Genomic DNA, 16,914 nt, shown 5'->3' with positions numbered 1-16,914 from the left:
GGGTATATTCACACGAGGCCCAGGCAGCAAGAGACATCCAAGTGCCACTGAATTTGACTTTTAAAATTGTTTTTTTTTTTTTTTTTTTAAATCCAGGATCAAGACCACAGACAATTTATTATGTGAGACACGGGGGTGAAGAATGACCAAGGAAAGTTATGGCTGTGAGTGACATGGAATTTAGATGAAAAGGCTCAAGTTTGCTGAAGAGAGTTTTAGATTTGGCTTTTGCTCTTGGAAACGTCAAAATAATCATAAGCAGCACTTATGCCTTACAGAGCAAATAATCCACAGAGTGTCATTTTCATTTTGCAAACAGGGACACAAAAGCAGTCAAAGATAAGCCTAAACACCCAGAGAGTTAACATACAGGTTCGGTAAGATATAACAAGGGATTCAGCATGCTGGTGGGTTTTTAAATCAAATCCATATTGAACCCTGTGACCTACGGGAGGTTCTAAGCGGAACCTGGGGAAAGCAGCTTTTCCATACAAAACAACGCCGACGCCGACAAAGGGAAACCCAGGCTCTGCTGGATGTCTATAATACTCATTTGCAGTAAGGCTTTCAAGATACATGAATTTTTATAGCATTTGTATTTTAAGGATTTAGGGCAAATACATTTTTTTTTCTACTTGATAAAAAGAAAATTAGTACTTAAAAGGTTCAAAAATATATCGATTGAGTGATTTTTTTTTTACATAAATAAATTATATTGATTTTTAGGATTTAACAGCTGAAAAAACCCTTTCTGCTTCCACTGGAGGCAAAACTGAACAAAATGTTAGTTAAATAGAGAGCAGCATTTCTAAGAAATCTGTTGTCAGCATTTAGACCATCTATGCTACAAAGATGTCATTAAATAGGATTTGCTCATTCGCTGGATTCTTTCTTCATACTCATGTGATCAGCTACAGAATTCCTTATTTTTATCCGATTCATAACGCTGGGACTCCACGGTCTGAAAATACATCTGATTTTTTTTTTTTTCCGGTCACAATTTAACAGACTTCTTTGAGATGCTCATTTTAACATTTACATAATTTATAATCCCAAATGTATAAAAGACAATGACAAAAGCATCATAAATAAATAATGCAAACTGAAATAGTTATGTCGAACTTTTGGACCTTCTGATAAATTAGCAAAACTGTAACAGAAAAAGTAAAAAATACAGTAAATTGTGACAACACAAAGTGAAACTGGTACTAGTAACACTTCCAACATTTCCAACGGTCCTGCACAGCCCCATGCCCCCCGAGTCCTGAACCATGAGCTTATTTCAAGTCTCAGAGCGTGAACTATCGATAAAAGTAAGACCCTCAGGAAGGATGGAGCATGAGTGGGGAGGGACAAAAGGTGGGGTGAGCGCCCCTCAGGTAGGTGCTTCCCGAGTGAGGAAGAAGGGAAAATGATGTTAATTTGCAACGGTCTTGGCTAACTTGATTTGGAATCTGGGTCCAACTGCAAAATGGAAACCGGAGAGAGGGAGAGAAAAAAAAAAAAAAACAGAGAGAAGAAACAAACGTTCACAGTCATTTTATAAAAGGTGGCACACATGTTCTGACAACCTCAAATAATTTTGACAAAGGGACCTAGCAAGTGTAAAAAGTGTTGAGTGATGCTACTCTCCCAGGCTCCAGAAAGAGCCTTATTCTTGGTAAAGGGAAGCACAAGGTAAAAACCCGTGCCGGCCCTGGTAGCGGCCGGAGCGACTCTTGAGAACGAGGGGACCAGATGAGCCGCGTGTGGTCCCCCCCGAGGGCGAGCCCCTCGCCAGCCCCCCACGGCCGGCAAGAACTCTGGGGGTGTAAAGCTTTCTCATCCTGAGAGTGAGCCTCCGACCTGGGGGAGAGTGCACGCGTGTGCATGACGATGCCTGGTCAGCGTTTCTCCTCGCTGCACGTGTCTGAGATACCATGAAGGGGGATGTCCTATTGCTACCAGTAAGGTTTCTGTTTTATAAAGAAATGAATATATATGCATTTTCAACCGTTAGTTATATATTTCTGTCTACACTACTCATTTAGTCATCATGATAATAGGGAAATATCGGAACGAAAAAATATGCACCAGCATTTCCTGTTTCTGTGCTTTTCGGTTTCCCCATTACACGCTTCCCATTCAACACAGCTCAGGGAAAAGAGGAGCTCCTCGCGGTCTCCATTCTTGCGCCCTCCGGCGGCGAGTCCCTAGACAGCTTTCTTTTGCCATTGTCCCTCCTCAAATAAGGGGGAAACTTGGAGGAGAGGGGGAGGGGGCGTGTCACCAAGTACTGTATCAGCTACGGCTGCTGGAATGAACGAGTGGGTAACAGAACGAGAATTCTGTGCCTCCTACACTAGGTCGACAACACTCAGCTAATGAAGTGGCAAGACCCTGCGACTATTAACATCCGTGACCACAGTTCTCAGAAAATTAGGTAGATAGTCTTACTTATGGAAACACAGGTTCTTATGAAGGTGAAGTGAGGAAGTAACAAACCTTTATGGGATAAGAAACTTACAAGTCACAATCATTTCTTAAATGAAAAAGTTCTAATTGGTGTCACTGTTAGAGTCTTTGAGGCCCCCCTCCCTGGCCTGGGCTGCGTGTTCTCTATCCGGGGGCCCGGGGGCCCTGGATTCGGGGCAGTTCTGATCGCTGCCTGGCTCCTTTTCGGACCCGGCAGCGGGCTCTGGGTTGGGGTTCAGACTGTCCCCTTTTGTTTTCTTCTTCTTCCTCTTCTGGCTCTCCAGACCTATCACCTCAGAGTGTCTGGCCTGCTGCATCGCCGGCAGAGCCATGCCCATGCCCGGGGAGAGAAACATGGATGGGTAAATGAGTCCAGGAGACACTCCTGGGATGAGAAATGGGTTAAAAGCCACAGGACTACTGGTAGTTATTGCCGGTTCGGACTGATCAGAAAACGGACCAGGGCCAGGCTTGTCCTCAGCCAATGTGTCCGTTTTTACATCATGGCTACTTGGCTTGTCCTCTACAGTCTTCTCGGTCGCCGCGGTCCCACTCTTCGTTGTGCTTGGCGGAGGCGCAGGAGCGGCGGAGGTGCAGGCGGCGGCCATGGGCGCGTTGAGGAGGCCCCCGACTCCGAACATCTGGGGCACCGCGGCCATTCCCGGCAGCATCATGGGCAGCATGCTCAAGGTGCTCTTGACCTCTTCGCCTGTGGGCATCGCGGCAAAGCCAGCCGGGAAGCCCACCAGGCCCGTGAGGGGGATGCCCGGCATGTTTCTCATGTTCTGGAGTCCTACCAGGTCCATCCCAGCGATGAGGCCGTTCATGAACAGGGGCCCCATCCCCGCTGGAGAGTCCGCCACGATAGCCGGAGCCTTCAGGAGCTCGCTCCGAGGCCGCCTCCCCCTTCTGCGGGGGCCCGCATCTCGAAGAACAGGCTCAGCCAGGGTGTGATTGAACTTGTTTTCTGGGAGAAACCCCTGAAAAAGGACAAAGAAACACAGGATGCAGAAGGTTACCGGGTGGCACGTGACGGGCTGGGGACAAAGACCAGGGTTCTGCACCAGCCTGGCCTGTCCCTGCTGCACGACGGACCCAGGCGGGAGTCGCCCTACCTGCCTACCTTGCCAGCTCTTGCCTGCCTGCCTGAAGTCGCTCTCTCCGAGGCCGACAGCCACCAACCAGCACACGCAGGCGGCATCTGCTCTGGAGAAGCCTGTCAGGGCACTGGGAGCTGGAGCCCCGGTAAGGACACCCAGGTCTTAGTTGAGACTTGCTCCTGGGAGCCCTTGACCAAAGCGAGCATTCCTCTTCCTCGTGACACAGGAAGCTTTTTTTTTTTTTTTTTTAAGATTTTTTTTTTTTTATTTGACACAGAGAGAGATCACAAGTAGGCAGAGAGGCAGGTAGAGAGGAGGAAGCAGGCTCCCTGCTGAGCAGAGATCCCGATGCGGGGCTCAATCTCAGGACCCTGAGATCATGACCTGAGCCGAAGGCAGAGGCTTAACCCACTGAGCCACCCAGGTGCCCCGACACAGGAAGCTTTTTAATGGAAGCAACAGCAACAAAGCAGAGGAGGGGAGACAGAGCTTTGCAGCCGTCGGACCTGGAACTTGGTCCCAACTCCGTAACAAGCTGTGGGACTTGAGCCACAGCGGTTAGCCTCTCAGAGTTCTGGGGAGAAAGGTCCACGACAGCTGTCTGGCAGTTACTGAAAACCAAGTGTGCAAGACGTTATCTGGCCCACGGGAAGTACTCACTGAAGGGATGCCAGTATCTGCGTGCATCCCACTCCCTCTGGGTCCTAAGCTCCTGGAGGACCACCGCTCAGATGCTGAACAGGATGCCTACACGGGTGCCGGGACGAGGGCACTCTTGCACATTGCTGGGGAAAGGCATCGGATCAAAGTGACGTTCTGGGTGGCCTCAAGGGAGACAATCTAGTTTTGCTCTGATCAGAGGGCTGGGTTGTGTTTGTTTTCCTGCTGAGCGAAGACCCCCAGGACCAAGTGCCTGCAGCCTGAACTGTGACTGCGCCATGGACGTGCAGCCATGCCGGCACCCGGGTCACCAGCCCTGCTCATGGGACACCCCGCCGCTGCCTCCGTGGACGCTTGCTAGAGAGGCAGGGAGCTGCAGGGCAAGTGTGAACCTGGCAGTGGGCTTGCTGCAGCCACACGCGCTCCTTCCTCTGTGCCTGTGGCCCAGGAGCCCCGTGGGGCAACGAGGACGCACCAGTCCCTGCTGGGGAACCTGCTGTGCCAGGGCTCACTGCCTGCCTGTGGGGAGAACGGAACTACTGCTGCAATTACCATGCATCTAACTCGAATCTGCTTCCAAAATAGCCTGAATAATCTCTGTATCCAGAGAAATGTTTTCCCCCAGGAAGCCCCACCCCTTCTCCTCCCTGCGGTCATCCGGCTCATCTAGGAGGCACATGTCCACGGACGGCACTGGGGGTGCACAGGCACAGCTGCGGCTGCCATGCAATCTGTCTTCTCTGTACAGAGGAGCATAAAGAAAACGCCCTTCCCTGTGGGTCCCTGAAGTCGTTATCTCCTCCTCCTTGTGGTTCCTGTCACAAAGCTGGTATCATTCTACCACCTTCTCTTTGATCACAGCCACAGTGAGCCCCCAGATGTTCAGAGTGGCCCTGAGGGATCTATAACCCTGGGTCTGTCCTGGGGAGGCATACTGCCATTGGGGCTGGAACGCGGAAGCGGGGACGGGGCCCTGCACAGAGGCAGAGGTGGGAGTGAGGCTCCCGGCGCTGCTGAGGCTGGAGGAGCCCACGCTTCTCCAGAGCCACCTCGGCTGCCTTTGCAGGATTCTCAGCCGTCTGTATCAATACCTTCCCTTCCTGCAAGTTGGGGGGAGTTGGGGGTGGGGACGTGGCAAGACACAGCTGAGAGTCCACCAGTCTACTTGGAGGCTCGGACTCAGGGACCCAGCTGCAGGTCACACCAAGAGACGTGAGAAGGGCCAGAGAAACACTTTTATTAGGGCTGGAGTGCTAAAGGAGACAGGACAAGAAGGCAAGGAGCCCACAGATGCTTAAGGGCTGAGACTGGCAGCCAGGTGTGCAGGCAGGAGGGCTCCTCACACCCTGCCTGAGGACGCCCACTTGGACTTGATTCCAGGAGCTCTGGTGTCCCCGTTCAGCTCACTGCCTAACTGCTAAAGAAGTCAATCCCTCGAAAATCCAACACATCTCTGCTCAAAGGGGCAGCTGCGGAGACGAGGCTGGTGGGTAACATGGGTTCAGGTTCCCTGGGAGCACACGTGTGGGGCAGCAGCTGGGAAGGGAGGCATAAGGCCCATGGGTCATGCGGGCGTGGGCAGTAAGGGAAACTGGCCACGGCGGCCACCCCAGGGGGCTGGCAGGGAAAGAAAGAGCAGCAGTAGGAGTAGCGACACCACTCAACATGCTTGTACCCGAGTCAGGCAGATGCTAAGGGCTCTGTGTGCATTATCTCAATTAGCAATCCCACCAACCCTGGAGCATCAGCACAATCATCACAGCCATTTTATAAAGAACTTAAAGAATTGTAGACATGTGAAAAACATGTACTTGAATGTTCCCAAATCCCCAGGAATTATGTCATTTTTGAAGTTTTATATCCGTCCTTCAAAGTCTTAAAGAATATTCAAGAAAAACCAGATCATGAGCAAAACGCTTTATGATGGTTGACTCTAAGAAAACTCTTCTCAAAAAGCCTTGGTTTAGGGGCTCCTGGGTGGCTCAGTGGGTTAAAGCCTCTGCCTTCGGCTCAGGTCATGATCCCAGGGTCCTGGGACCGAGCCCTGCATCGGGCTCTCTGCTCAGCAGGGAGCCTGCCTTCTCCTCTCTCTCTGCCTGCCTCTCTGCCTACTTGTGATCTTGGTCAAATAAACAAATAAAATCTTTAAAAAAAAAAAAAAGCCTTGGTTTAGAATAGCAGAGGGAAATGTGATTGTTATGCTCTGCGCCCCTTCTTTCTCACACAGTAAGAGAAACGGGTCCTGCTCCCCAGGGCACAGCTGGGCAGGGAGACCCAGCAGCAGACCCTGGGGCTCCTGGCCTAAGCTGCCGCACACGCCACACCGTCTTGTATCCCCACTCGGGACGACTGGTGCCTGCTCTTTGTGGGGCAGCCGCTCACTCTGGCTCTGGGGGCGATCACTTGGGGAGCAATTCCTGCCTGGTTCCTATTTCCGGAGACAGAGAGTAGGGCTTCATGGACCAGGGCCAGACTAAAAGCAGGACTTCTGATGCACGCCACCTCAGCCGACGGCCCTGGCCAGGGGAGCCACAACGGGACCACTGGGCATTTCCAAGACCTCTTCCCTGAAGCCCACCCACAGCCAAGAGCCAGGGAAAGGTGCCAAGGTGTGTCTTTTTCCTTTACACCCACGAAGTTCCTTCGTAACTCTCCAGCGGGGAGGGTGTGTACAGAAGTCTGAGGTTGGGAAGCAAACCCAGAGCTTGCCGTAAATCAGATGCTCTTTACCATACTCTGAGTTCAACCGGGCATCTAGGGCCAGACAGCTCATCCAGACCAGCCTGCATCCCGCAGGAATCTACCACACACTCCTCAGGTATCGGGATGTCCAGAAGCATCCCTCTGTTGCCCTTGTTGTGAGCCTCTGATGTAGAGAGAGTGCTGAGCCCTCTCGGAACTGGGACCCTGCCAAGGAGGCAAGTCCGGGTTGCCTTCTCCCGCTGGGGTCGGAAGAGCAGCAGCAGAAAGGCCCCAGGGGTGAAGAGAACAGCTCCTCGTCCACAGGGACGCCGAGAGGGGTGCTGGCACAGGAAGTCAGACCTCACCACTTCCTGTGGGAGCGAGAGTCCCTCTAGCCGCCCAGCTGCTGCCCACCCCTTCAGGTGCCCCTCCCAGCCGCTCAGCGACCACACACAGCGGCCAAGCTGGGATTTGGCAGCTCTCCCTCCTGGTAATTATACCCTGAGAGCAAACCTGCTTCCTCTTCCAGGGGAAGCCTGGGGAGAAGGCAAGGAGAGTCAGATGTTAAGCAACACTGGAGGCAAATGTGCTTTTCCAGATGGTACATGGGCATTCCAACTCAAGACATCTTCACCAATACAGGTAGCGTTTACTCCAAAGCCTATGGCTTACAGCTCTCGAGCTGAACTCCTGGGTAGAGGCGGAGAGGAAGGTGGTGACCAAGACGTCCCTACTCTTCCCAGCAAGGCCAGGAGATTTAGCCAACAAACATTCACTGAGTGGAGAGAGACCTGACAACCAAAGAAGGAGGTACATGTGGAAATAAAGTTAAAATTCCTAAACACACAATAATACAAAACAAAAACTGGCTCTAAAAGATATTTTTTGCGGGGGAGTGCCTGAGTGGCTCAGTTGGTTGAGGGTTGGTTGTTGGCTTGGGTCATGATCCTGGAGTTCCTGGATGGAGCCCTGCGTTGGGCTCCCTGCTCAGCGGGGAGTCTGCTTCTCCCTCTGACCCTTCCCGCTCTCATGCTCTCTCTCTGTCTTGCTCACTCTCTAAAATACAAGAACAAAATCTAAAAAAAAAAAAAAAAGACATTTTGGGGACAACTTGGGGAAATCAGAATGTGGACTAAATATTATTAACATTCCCGTGCGTGGTAATGGTAATAGGCAGGAAAATATTCTTAGGAGGCACACGCTGAAGTGTTTAGGGGTGACGGATTATCTCTGCAAGTTACTGTCCAATGACTCAACAAGAAACAAGCAGAAAACCCTACACACACATCTATGAGACAAAGGTAACTTCCACCTACATGTGCACGTGCCCATGCACCTCTCACGAGCGACTACCACGTACCGGCCGTCCTGGGAGCTGAATCCCAGGTGCAGCCCGTGGCGCTCGCCCAGACGAGCTACAATGCACACAGCAGAAGGGGCTGAGGGAAGGGAGAGGTTTCCTGATCTGAATCTATTTCCAGAAGCAGGGGGTCTCCACGGGAAAGAATGAGCGCAGCACACCCGAGAGGACTCCTGTCCCAGCAGGAGCTGAGGGAGACGGGCCCTCCTGGAATCAGGCAGAGTGTCCGGTCTGCACCGTGCTGGCTCGTCCCCACTGGGGAGGCTGGGCAGCCCTGGGGACCAGGTACACGAGGGCTTCCTTCACCTCGCCTTCCTGCAGGACAAGGGCCTCTGAGGCAGGGACTTGTGTTTATTTCACGAAGGAGGGAAAACGCGTCTCTGGTAAAAGGCTGGCTTGCAAGAACAGCTTAGCAATGGGTTTTCTGGCATCAGTGTCTGTAGGAGCGTGAACATTAATTTCCAGAGAACACGAGGGGAACTGTTAGACATGTAGAAAGAAATGGGAAAGCCAAGGAGGAAACCATGTGGTTTTTCTGATGTGTGTCTACAGCAAGAGCTAAGAGGCACAACAAAGCAAGGACCAGAGTCTGTCCTGGATGACTTTCACGTGACGCCGCGTGTGGAAGCGCCGGGAGAGAGGGCAGCAGCCTGCGGGCTGGAGAAAGGCCGTTGGGCTAAGGACTACAGCTGCACCAGTGTGCACAGCACAAGCGGGTCTAAGCAAAGGGGTGCTAGAGACACCCTCAGACAAGAGAGCAAGAGAGGGGCCAAAGGGCACCTGCCCAGCATGATGACTTTTCTAACAAGCAGCCAACCTCGGGACGGGGCCCTGGCCCCATTCTTGCAGCGGCTGTGGTTGGGGACAGAGGTGAGGGAGTGCGGTTCTGTCTGCAGAGCTGCTGGAACCATCTACCAGGTGACAACATCAGTCACAGACTCCTTGAAAACATTAAGTTACAACTTTCTTTTGCAAAAGGAGGAAATGACTAGGGTGGGTGGTCTTCTGGAGCTGAAAGAAGAAATCACATCCAGGCCATCCCACTAAGAAGGGAATTCATACCCAGGGAAAGCTGCAGCTGGCGGAGCTTCAAGAAGGCATTCGGGGAAGCCTGTGCGTCTGGGGGGACAACCCGAGAAGAGCAGATGCCCACGACGCTCTTCGGACGCTCCCTGTTCGGGGGCGACGCACTTTGTGGAGGTTAAAAGCACAGTTACGGATCATATGCCCAAGCCTGACGCATTTTCAGGTTGGAATGTTATTACTGCCCCCTAGAGGTATGACTTTTCTATTCCAAATTGGTCCTCCTCTGTGAGCTATAATTAACTCAGATGCGTTAGACTACAACTATTTCACAGATGTCTTTTGAAGTCTCTTCCAGGCTCAGGATTCTATATGAGGAAAAGGGCAGTGCTTGGAGTCAGCTGCTTTTCATTGCCAGTGGGGATGGACTAGGAGGAAATGTTTTAAATGGAAATTTCCAATAATGACATTTGTTAACACTAGAAAGAGATTCCTGATAGGGGTTAAGGTCTTTTTCCCTGAACGCTCTACACTGTACTGGGATGGGGGTGACGGATATCAAATTTTGAAAATAGTTTTACAAATTTAAACCAAAAGTTTTGGTGGTTGAAAACAAATGATCACGGGAAGTCCTACTGCTGCTCAAGAGGCCCCGGTACCACTTATCACGACTTATCAGCTTCCCGTGCCAGCCTCTCGTCCTCTGAGAAGATGTTCCCTGGCTCCCCACTTCCCAGCTGGAGCTTTCCCCGAGTCTGCAAGGCTTGGCTTCACTGGGACACGTCCCTCTTCCTTACCCGAAGTCCTGGCTCCTTGGGGACAGCAGGAACCCTCTCTTCCCCACTCAGGGAGTTGATGTCTAATTTTCCAGGTTCCTTACAGCGTGGCCTCCTCTGCTTTGGTTTGTCTGAAAAATTCTAGGAGGCAAATGGAAACCAACATTACAAACCGTCCTGTCACAGATTCTTCTGCTGAGGGTGGTGTTTTTCAGCTGGTTTTGCTCTTCTCTCATTGATGGACCTCTGTACAGGACCCCGTCGGGTTAGGTTGACAAAGGAAAGAGCCACCAGGCCCTCACCCAGGCTTTCTTTGAAACAATGGCGTTCCTGCAGGGAGCTGGAGAACAGGCTGTGGGGGCCTCTTGGGTCAGACTGGAGCCGACCCTGCGCGCTCCGTGTGCTGCTTACTCCCTGGCCTTCTCCTCCTCCTCATTCCCCAGATCCTCTCTCCACGGCTGCCTCTCTGGTGGGCTTTGTCTCTTTGGGGGGTGTGCGTCTGTGAATGCGTTCTCCTCCTTCTTGTGAGCTCTCTACCATCCACATCTTATTAGTCAGATGTACCCAGGACAAAATGGCGGTGGGATATGCGAGCATGTGAGAAAAGAACACCAAGAAGAGACATCAGCGCTCAGGGGCCCTCTCCTACAGACTTCGAATCTGGAGGATCTTGGGCAAAGGCAGTTTGGAGGACTTGAAGGAAGAGTGGCAAAGTTGTGACTCAAACAAAGAACGCACACCCCCTACCCACCAAGGTGGTGATGTGTTAACTCAGAAAGAACACCGAGGAACACATTCCTGCACTGGCAGTGTTTATGCAACCTAAAGATTTCTCTGTGCACTTAGATCTTGCGTGGTAATTCTGGGGGAAGGGGGTGCTAAGCTTAGGCAAGTCCTGTCCTTGTAAGATTCTGCGCAATGACCTGGCATAGCATTTGGACAGGGGCTGTGATTTCTGTTACTAGAAAACTTCATCAAAATTTAAACTTAGAGGGGCGCCTGGGTGGCTCAGTGGGTTAAGCCTCTGCCTTCGGCTCAGGTCATGATCTCAGGGTCCTGGGATCGAGCCCCACATCGGGCTCTCTGCTCAGTGGGGAGCCTGCTCCCCCCCCCCCCCGCCTGTCTCTCTGCCTACTTGTGATCTCTCTCTCTGTCAAATAAATAAATAAAATCTTTTAAAAAAAAATTTAAACTTAGAAACAAAACCCAAACTTGAAAATGATGTTCTCTGTTGATACAGAGATCTCTGTCAAACTTCCTGGTCTCCCTGAGCACGCTCCTTATCAAACGCGGCAGCAAATCAGCAGGAAGGAAACGGCAGTGTCGGAGCACCGACAGCACTTACTGCTCCAAAGCCAGGAACCTCTAAGGAGTAGTCCGCCTGCTGCCTCAGCCAGTCAAGCAGACTCTTGCTGGGAATGGCTTTCTCGGTCTGGCTGCCGGCTGCTGGGGCTGGCTCGGGGGCCGAAGCGGCAGGCACCAGCCCTTCAGGGTGTGAGGTGCTCGGCGGGGCCTGCCCTGGGTCTTCATGGACTTCCTGGACGAAGGAGAAACAAGTGTGTGAAGTTAAGCATGACAGAATGAAAACTGGTTTCTGAAAGGAAAATGCGCCTTGTATCTTCCCATCCTTTTCCACCCGAGTTTTACTGTGCTGGGTGCTTCGGCAAGAATCCTCCACAACGCTGACCCACGCGTGGGCTGCTGCACGCGCTGGCTTTCCCTCTGATGCTCCTCACCTTCCCGTCTGCTCAGGTTGTGCTACCTCCTCTGCCACCGTCAGGGACAGTCCAAGGCCACTCTACTTCCCGCACACTGCCTCCCACCCCCAACCTCGCAGCACCGCTCACAGATTTTCCAATACCAGGAAATGCCACACTGCAATTCACTTACCTGTTTCTCCCTCTATGGGTGGAATGCCTGTCTCACTCATCTCTGTATTCCCAATGCCCATAACGGGTCTAAAAGTACAATGTGGCGCTCAAGAAATGTCTGCATGATACATTTAAAAAATACTCTGATCATGACAGAAGAAACTATGGCTTTGCACTTCTAAAAAATGAGACAACTGTCTTAAAAGCTTGCAGGATTGGGCAGGGAAAGAACCTGTCACATCAGTCTCCCAAATTATATAGAAAGTCTAGAAGACAAAACTTTAAAATACACCAAACAACAGAGCTTAATAATAAAGCTCACAGGCGCTAGTGAATGACATCTTTGGCTTGGTTCCCTGACCTGCCACCTTACTGGATAATCTTGGGCAAATTATTCAAACCTTGTTAGCCTCAGTTTCATCTATAAAATGGGAGTAATAACAACATCTTCACAGAGTTGTGAAGATCAAATAGGACAGTTACACGAACACCCGAACACAGTGCCTGGCACAGAGCAAACACTCAGTGAATACTGGTTATTATTATTCCTTTTAAAATAAGAAAACATGGAATGTGATTCCTGCTTTGGAGCCTGAAATTCAATAAATGGGAAAAACCAAAACACAAAGGGAAGTCAGTTGTCTTTGACACACTAAGCAAAGTCTAAGGTGAGCTCTCTTGGCCAGGCATACAGCTTCGAACCTTATCTGTTGTTTACAAGGATCTCCTCTGGGTTTAGGCCGTCTTGGTGTGATGCTGGTGAACCCTCACAGCAGCTCTCTGGGGGAGATGCGACTGGCCCACTTCACAGAGGAGCAAGTGAGGCACCGTGGTGTGCCCCACGGAGCCCAGTAGGTCAAGTAGAAGAGCCAGGATCAACACAGAGAGCAGAGTCAGGATCCTGACCCCTGTTCCTCCCCTGAACCCCAGCTCCTGGAAAACCCGCTAACCCAGAGCACCACTGGCACAAACTCAACCCCGCTGTTCTGCTTCACTCAGTCACCAGCAGCTCTTCTGAAACACTGGGGGGGGGGGGGTCTGGGCTGTGCGTGTTTGAAATGGCAAGACCCCTGGCTCCTATCTTCAGGTTGCATGCAGGTGAAGGGTCTGCAGTGGGTTAAATGTGTTTCTAGAAAAGACTGAGGGCAACCTGTAACAAGAGAAACTAACCAGGATATTTGAAATGGGATAAAAGATCCACAAATTAAAAAATCGTGTGTCTGGGGAAGGGTTTATTACTCAGGGTGGAAAGGTCAAGGTTTTTACTTAATGGTCTCATATACCCACCAAGATTCCTGCCTGAAGCGTCTGCTCCTTCAGAAAGATGAGGTCCATCCCTCCTTCCACGTGTTTCCGTCTCCCTCTCCGCCTCCTTGTGGCAGCGTCGTCTCTTCTGAGGCTTCCGTTGACAATCTGTCCCGTCACTGGATGGATCAGGCCGGCTTGCAGAATCCCAGACAAGTCCATGCCGAGGGCTCCTTGAAGTGAACCGATAGCCCCAATCTTAGGGGTGCTGGCGCTCACCGGGAAAGGAGACGTGGCTCCTGGGGACCCCTCTGACGTGCAGGAGAGATCTATTGCAGACTCCCCGTGCCAGCCATTGAGGACGATGGGGGGGTGCCCGTGGGTGGCAGAGAAGTGTTCCAGGCTCCGGGACTTTACATCCCTCTCCACCTCAAACTCGTAGGGACGTCTGTGCTTCTGTTCGTCCTTTGTGAATACTGGAGCCAGGAAGCTCTCCTGCAAACACACACATGTGGCAAGAGAGGTCTGAATGCCACTTCTGCGGCTGAATGGCAGCTCCTTCTCCAGGCCTACTAGGGTTCCTAATCAACTTCTGAGAAGTTCTTTCCACTTGAGCCTTTTCAGACTTTAGCACCAAATAACCTGAATAGCTTATTTTTAATTTTTTTTTTTAAAGATTTTATTTATTTGAGAGAGAGAGAGCGCGCGAGCGAGCGCGCACGCGCAAGTGCACGCTCAGCAGAGGTAAAGGCAGCAGCAGACTTCCCTGTGAGCAGGGAGCCCGATGCAGGACTCGATCCTAGGACCCTGGGATCATGACCTGAGCTGAAGGCAGATGCTTAACCACTGAGCCACCCTGGCACCCTCGCCCAGACAGCTTGTTGAAATGTCAATTCCCTTCAGTGGGCCTGAGATTCTGTAGGTCTAACAGGTTTCCAGGTGCTGCAAACGCCGCTGGCCTATGAATTACCCCCGGAGGTGCAAGACCGTAATCCGGGGAATCAACCTCAACTGTACATTAGAATCCACTGGAAAATTAAAAAAATTCCAACGCTCAGTCCACAGCCCCGACGAATTAAATCAAAACCAGCAGCTTTTCAAGGTCCCCACAGGTTCACATGTGCACTTGGGAGAGCGTGAGCCCGTGTGCTAACAATGTACCTCAAATTAAACCTGAGTTATAAGCCTGAGTTTATAAAAACCGTTCTCTGATTTCCCTAATTTCTATCAGCTGCCATCATTCTCGTGGTCTTCCAAGTGTGGAACACACTGGTCCATTCACGCCTCCCTCTCTTAGTATGTTCGCCAGTCATTGGGTCATGCCTGCCAACATCCGCCCCCTTGTTAGTACCCAATCTGCCACCAGTCTGGTCGAAGACCTCATCTCTTCCTCAGATCCCCACTCGGCCTCCCAGCCTCTGGCCCTCTTCTTTCCTGACCCTCCTCTCCCAAGAACCTGCACACCACTTACTCCTGCCGAGCTGTAAAGCCCTGCTTTCACCATGCACTTCCTGGAGCTGAAACTTCCGTAGCTCCCTGCTGCCTACAGGATAAAATCTAAATTCTTCAGTGAATACCAGTGACTTTATAGAAGGAAAAGGAAGAAATCAAAGAGAAAAACCAAAAGCAAAAAGAGAAAGAAGTCTCTCCACTCAGTAAGTATTTGCTGAACGAATGACTCAAGTGCGAAGTGCCAAGCGGCCCTCACCTTTTGGATCTGGGCCACCAGTGCCGCACTACTGCTGAAGCTGTGTTCCGAGGCCTCTGGCTCCGAGGCGCTGCTCCGAGAACCAGCACTGCTGCTTAAGGCTGGCGTGGGCAGTGCGCCTGAGGGCTCGTATGGCTGGCTGGAAGGCCACTTCCCCTTTAACACCACGTGGCAGATATTATCCAGGCGGTTGATTATCACACGATCCTATAAAAAAAGACCAAAAGCTCTGAGGAGTGAGCACCAAGCTACCCAAGTTCACAGAGTCCCTAGAGATAACGTGTCATGTTTTTCTAACCAGGAGGAGTTGATCAGGAAAATAGCACACTCAGATGTACTCACTTCCCAAGTCTTAAAATATTTAAGTTCTATGGTCTGGACAGTGAAAATTAAAGCCATAGTGCTTTAAATACGAAGACAGTTTTATCTTCTGGTCTCATTAGCCAAGTGTCTCTTTCTTTAATGTTTAAATGTGACATTATTAATACTTTTTCAAGACATTACACATTTCTCTGAGTTTATACTCAGAAATACTCTACAAGCTGAGAATGCTTTGGGTAGAGAACACACACTCTGGGGAGTACCTTTGGCCACTCGGAGAAGGAAAAGAGGGTCTTCTCCTGGAGCAGCTGAGCAATGGTGGGAGCCCGAGCCTCTTGCAGGTCATCCCCAAGGTCTCCTGCGATGCCTGAGGTCGAGCTTTTGCTCTCCTCCTCAGAGTACTTCCCTGGGTAATCTGCAAAGAAGGGTTTAGAAAATTAATCCGGTACTCGGGAGACAGTAATGAGCTGAATGATTAGGCCACCTGATCTGTCTTTTCAAAAACTTAACCCACTTTGTGCTTATTTGAAATTGAACAGTAATTACCATGCTATTTCCGGCAGAACCCTATCAGTTAAGCCATACATGCAGATCCTTTCTCTAGGGCTACCCGTGCAAGTTATGTGGTAACTCTGCATGCACACACCAACGGAAACAACCAAAGAAAACAGGAGATTGTCCTCTGTACCCAAGAGTGAGAGTGGAATGAGCACCAAGAGGCTTGTACACGTAGTGCGGCTGACAAGACGAAACTGAATACTGTAATACTCTTGTCCATTTGAAGTCACAGTCTTTGAAATGTAACACAGCAAGATGCTGATATTAATGACAATAGATGAAAGGTCCTGAAACTTCCAACAAAGGTAAAATAGACCTGCTTCATGTAAAAAATGATGCAAAGAAACCTAAACGCTTACATTACTTCACTGATGGGAAGAAATGGAAATGCAGCTCATTCTTTTAAGTTTCAGTGGTGAAAATTTATTATCAGTGTGAAATGGATCTTTAAAGACCCACTTACCACTAAGGGAGGGAATGATAGGGAATGAGCACAGGGTAGCAAAACATCCAGCGCAGAAAAAGTTATGAGCCTCTTTTCTGGCGAAATGACATGGAATTTGATCCTCTGAAATGTGGAGATTTCACTTGTGACTGTGCACCACGTCTAGGGAGCTGCAGGGACCTCGCACCACGAACAGGACCTTGCTAGGCCAGTGGATTCAAGGATATATGAGACAGATGTGGCCCTGACCCTCAGACTGTTAAGGTTTCATGGGGGACAGACAGTCAGGAAAACAGTAATAATAAATGAACACAATTATAAACAGCGACAAGTGCTACAAAAAGAAACTAGCTGCCATGATAGGGAGTAAGAGTGGGCGGAAGGGAGGGCTTCTCAAAGGAGAGAACCCCCAGGAAGAGGAGGACAATGGTTATTCTGGACGTGCTGAGGAACTTTCCTGGGGGAAAGTACAAAGATGAGGGTAGAAGGGTAGAATCATTTAGATAACGCTGAATTCTGTAATGGTAGAAAATTTGAATTTTATTCTCAATCTGATGGGAAGCATCACTGAAAGGTTTTAAGCAGAGAGGTTGGATTTGAGTTTTAAGAAAAAGTAATGATGGGGGTGCCTGGGTGGCTCAGTGGGTTAAAGCCTCTGCCTTCAGCTCAGGTCATGATCCCAGGGTCCGGGGATCGAGCCCTGCATCGGGC

General features: G+C 50.6%; 1 protein-coding gene across 1 annotated transcript in view; it reads right to left on the bottom strand.

Annotated features, from left to right (window-relative positions):
* Positions 1–568: 568 nt before the first annotated feature.
* Positions 569–16,914, bottom strand: part of CHD6 (chromodomain helicase DNA binding protein 6) — a 195,986-nt gene continuing 179,640 nt past the window's right edge. Inside the window, exons 35-40 of the mRNA XM_080813272.1 lie at positions 15,464–15,615; positions 14,880–15,086; positions 13,214–13,666; positions 11,401–11,592; positions 10,077–10,196; positions 569–3,434 (exon numbers count right to left, since the gene is read on the bottom strand). Of these exons, the coding sequence (XP_080669398.1) occupies positions 2,538–3,434; positions 10,077–10,196; positions 11,401–11,592; positions 13,214–13,666; positions 14,880–15,086; positions 15,464–15,615 (2,021 nt within the window). The 3' untranslated portion in view covers positions 569–2,537. The remainder of the gene's footprint in view (positions 3,435–10,076; positions 10,197–11,400; positions 11,593–13,213; positions 13,667–14,879; positions 15,087–15,463; positions 15,616–16,914) is intronic.

Source organism: Martes martes (genome assembly GCF_963455335.1).
Source record: "Martes martes genome assembly, chromosome: 9".
NCBI classification, from domain to species: Eukaryota; Metazoa; Chordata; class Mammalia; order Carnivora; family Mustelidae; genus Martes; species Martes martes.
Note: the sequence above shows the minus strand (reverse complement) of the source record. Positions and strands in the feature narration are given on the sequence as shown.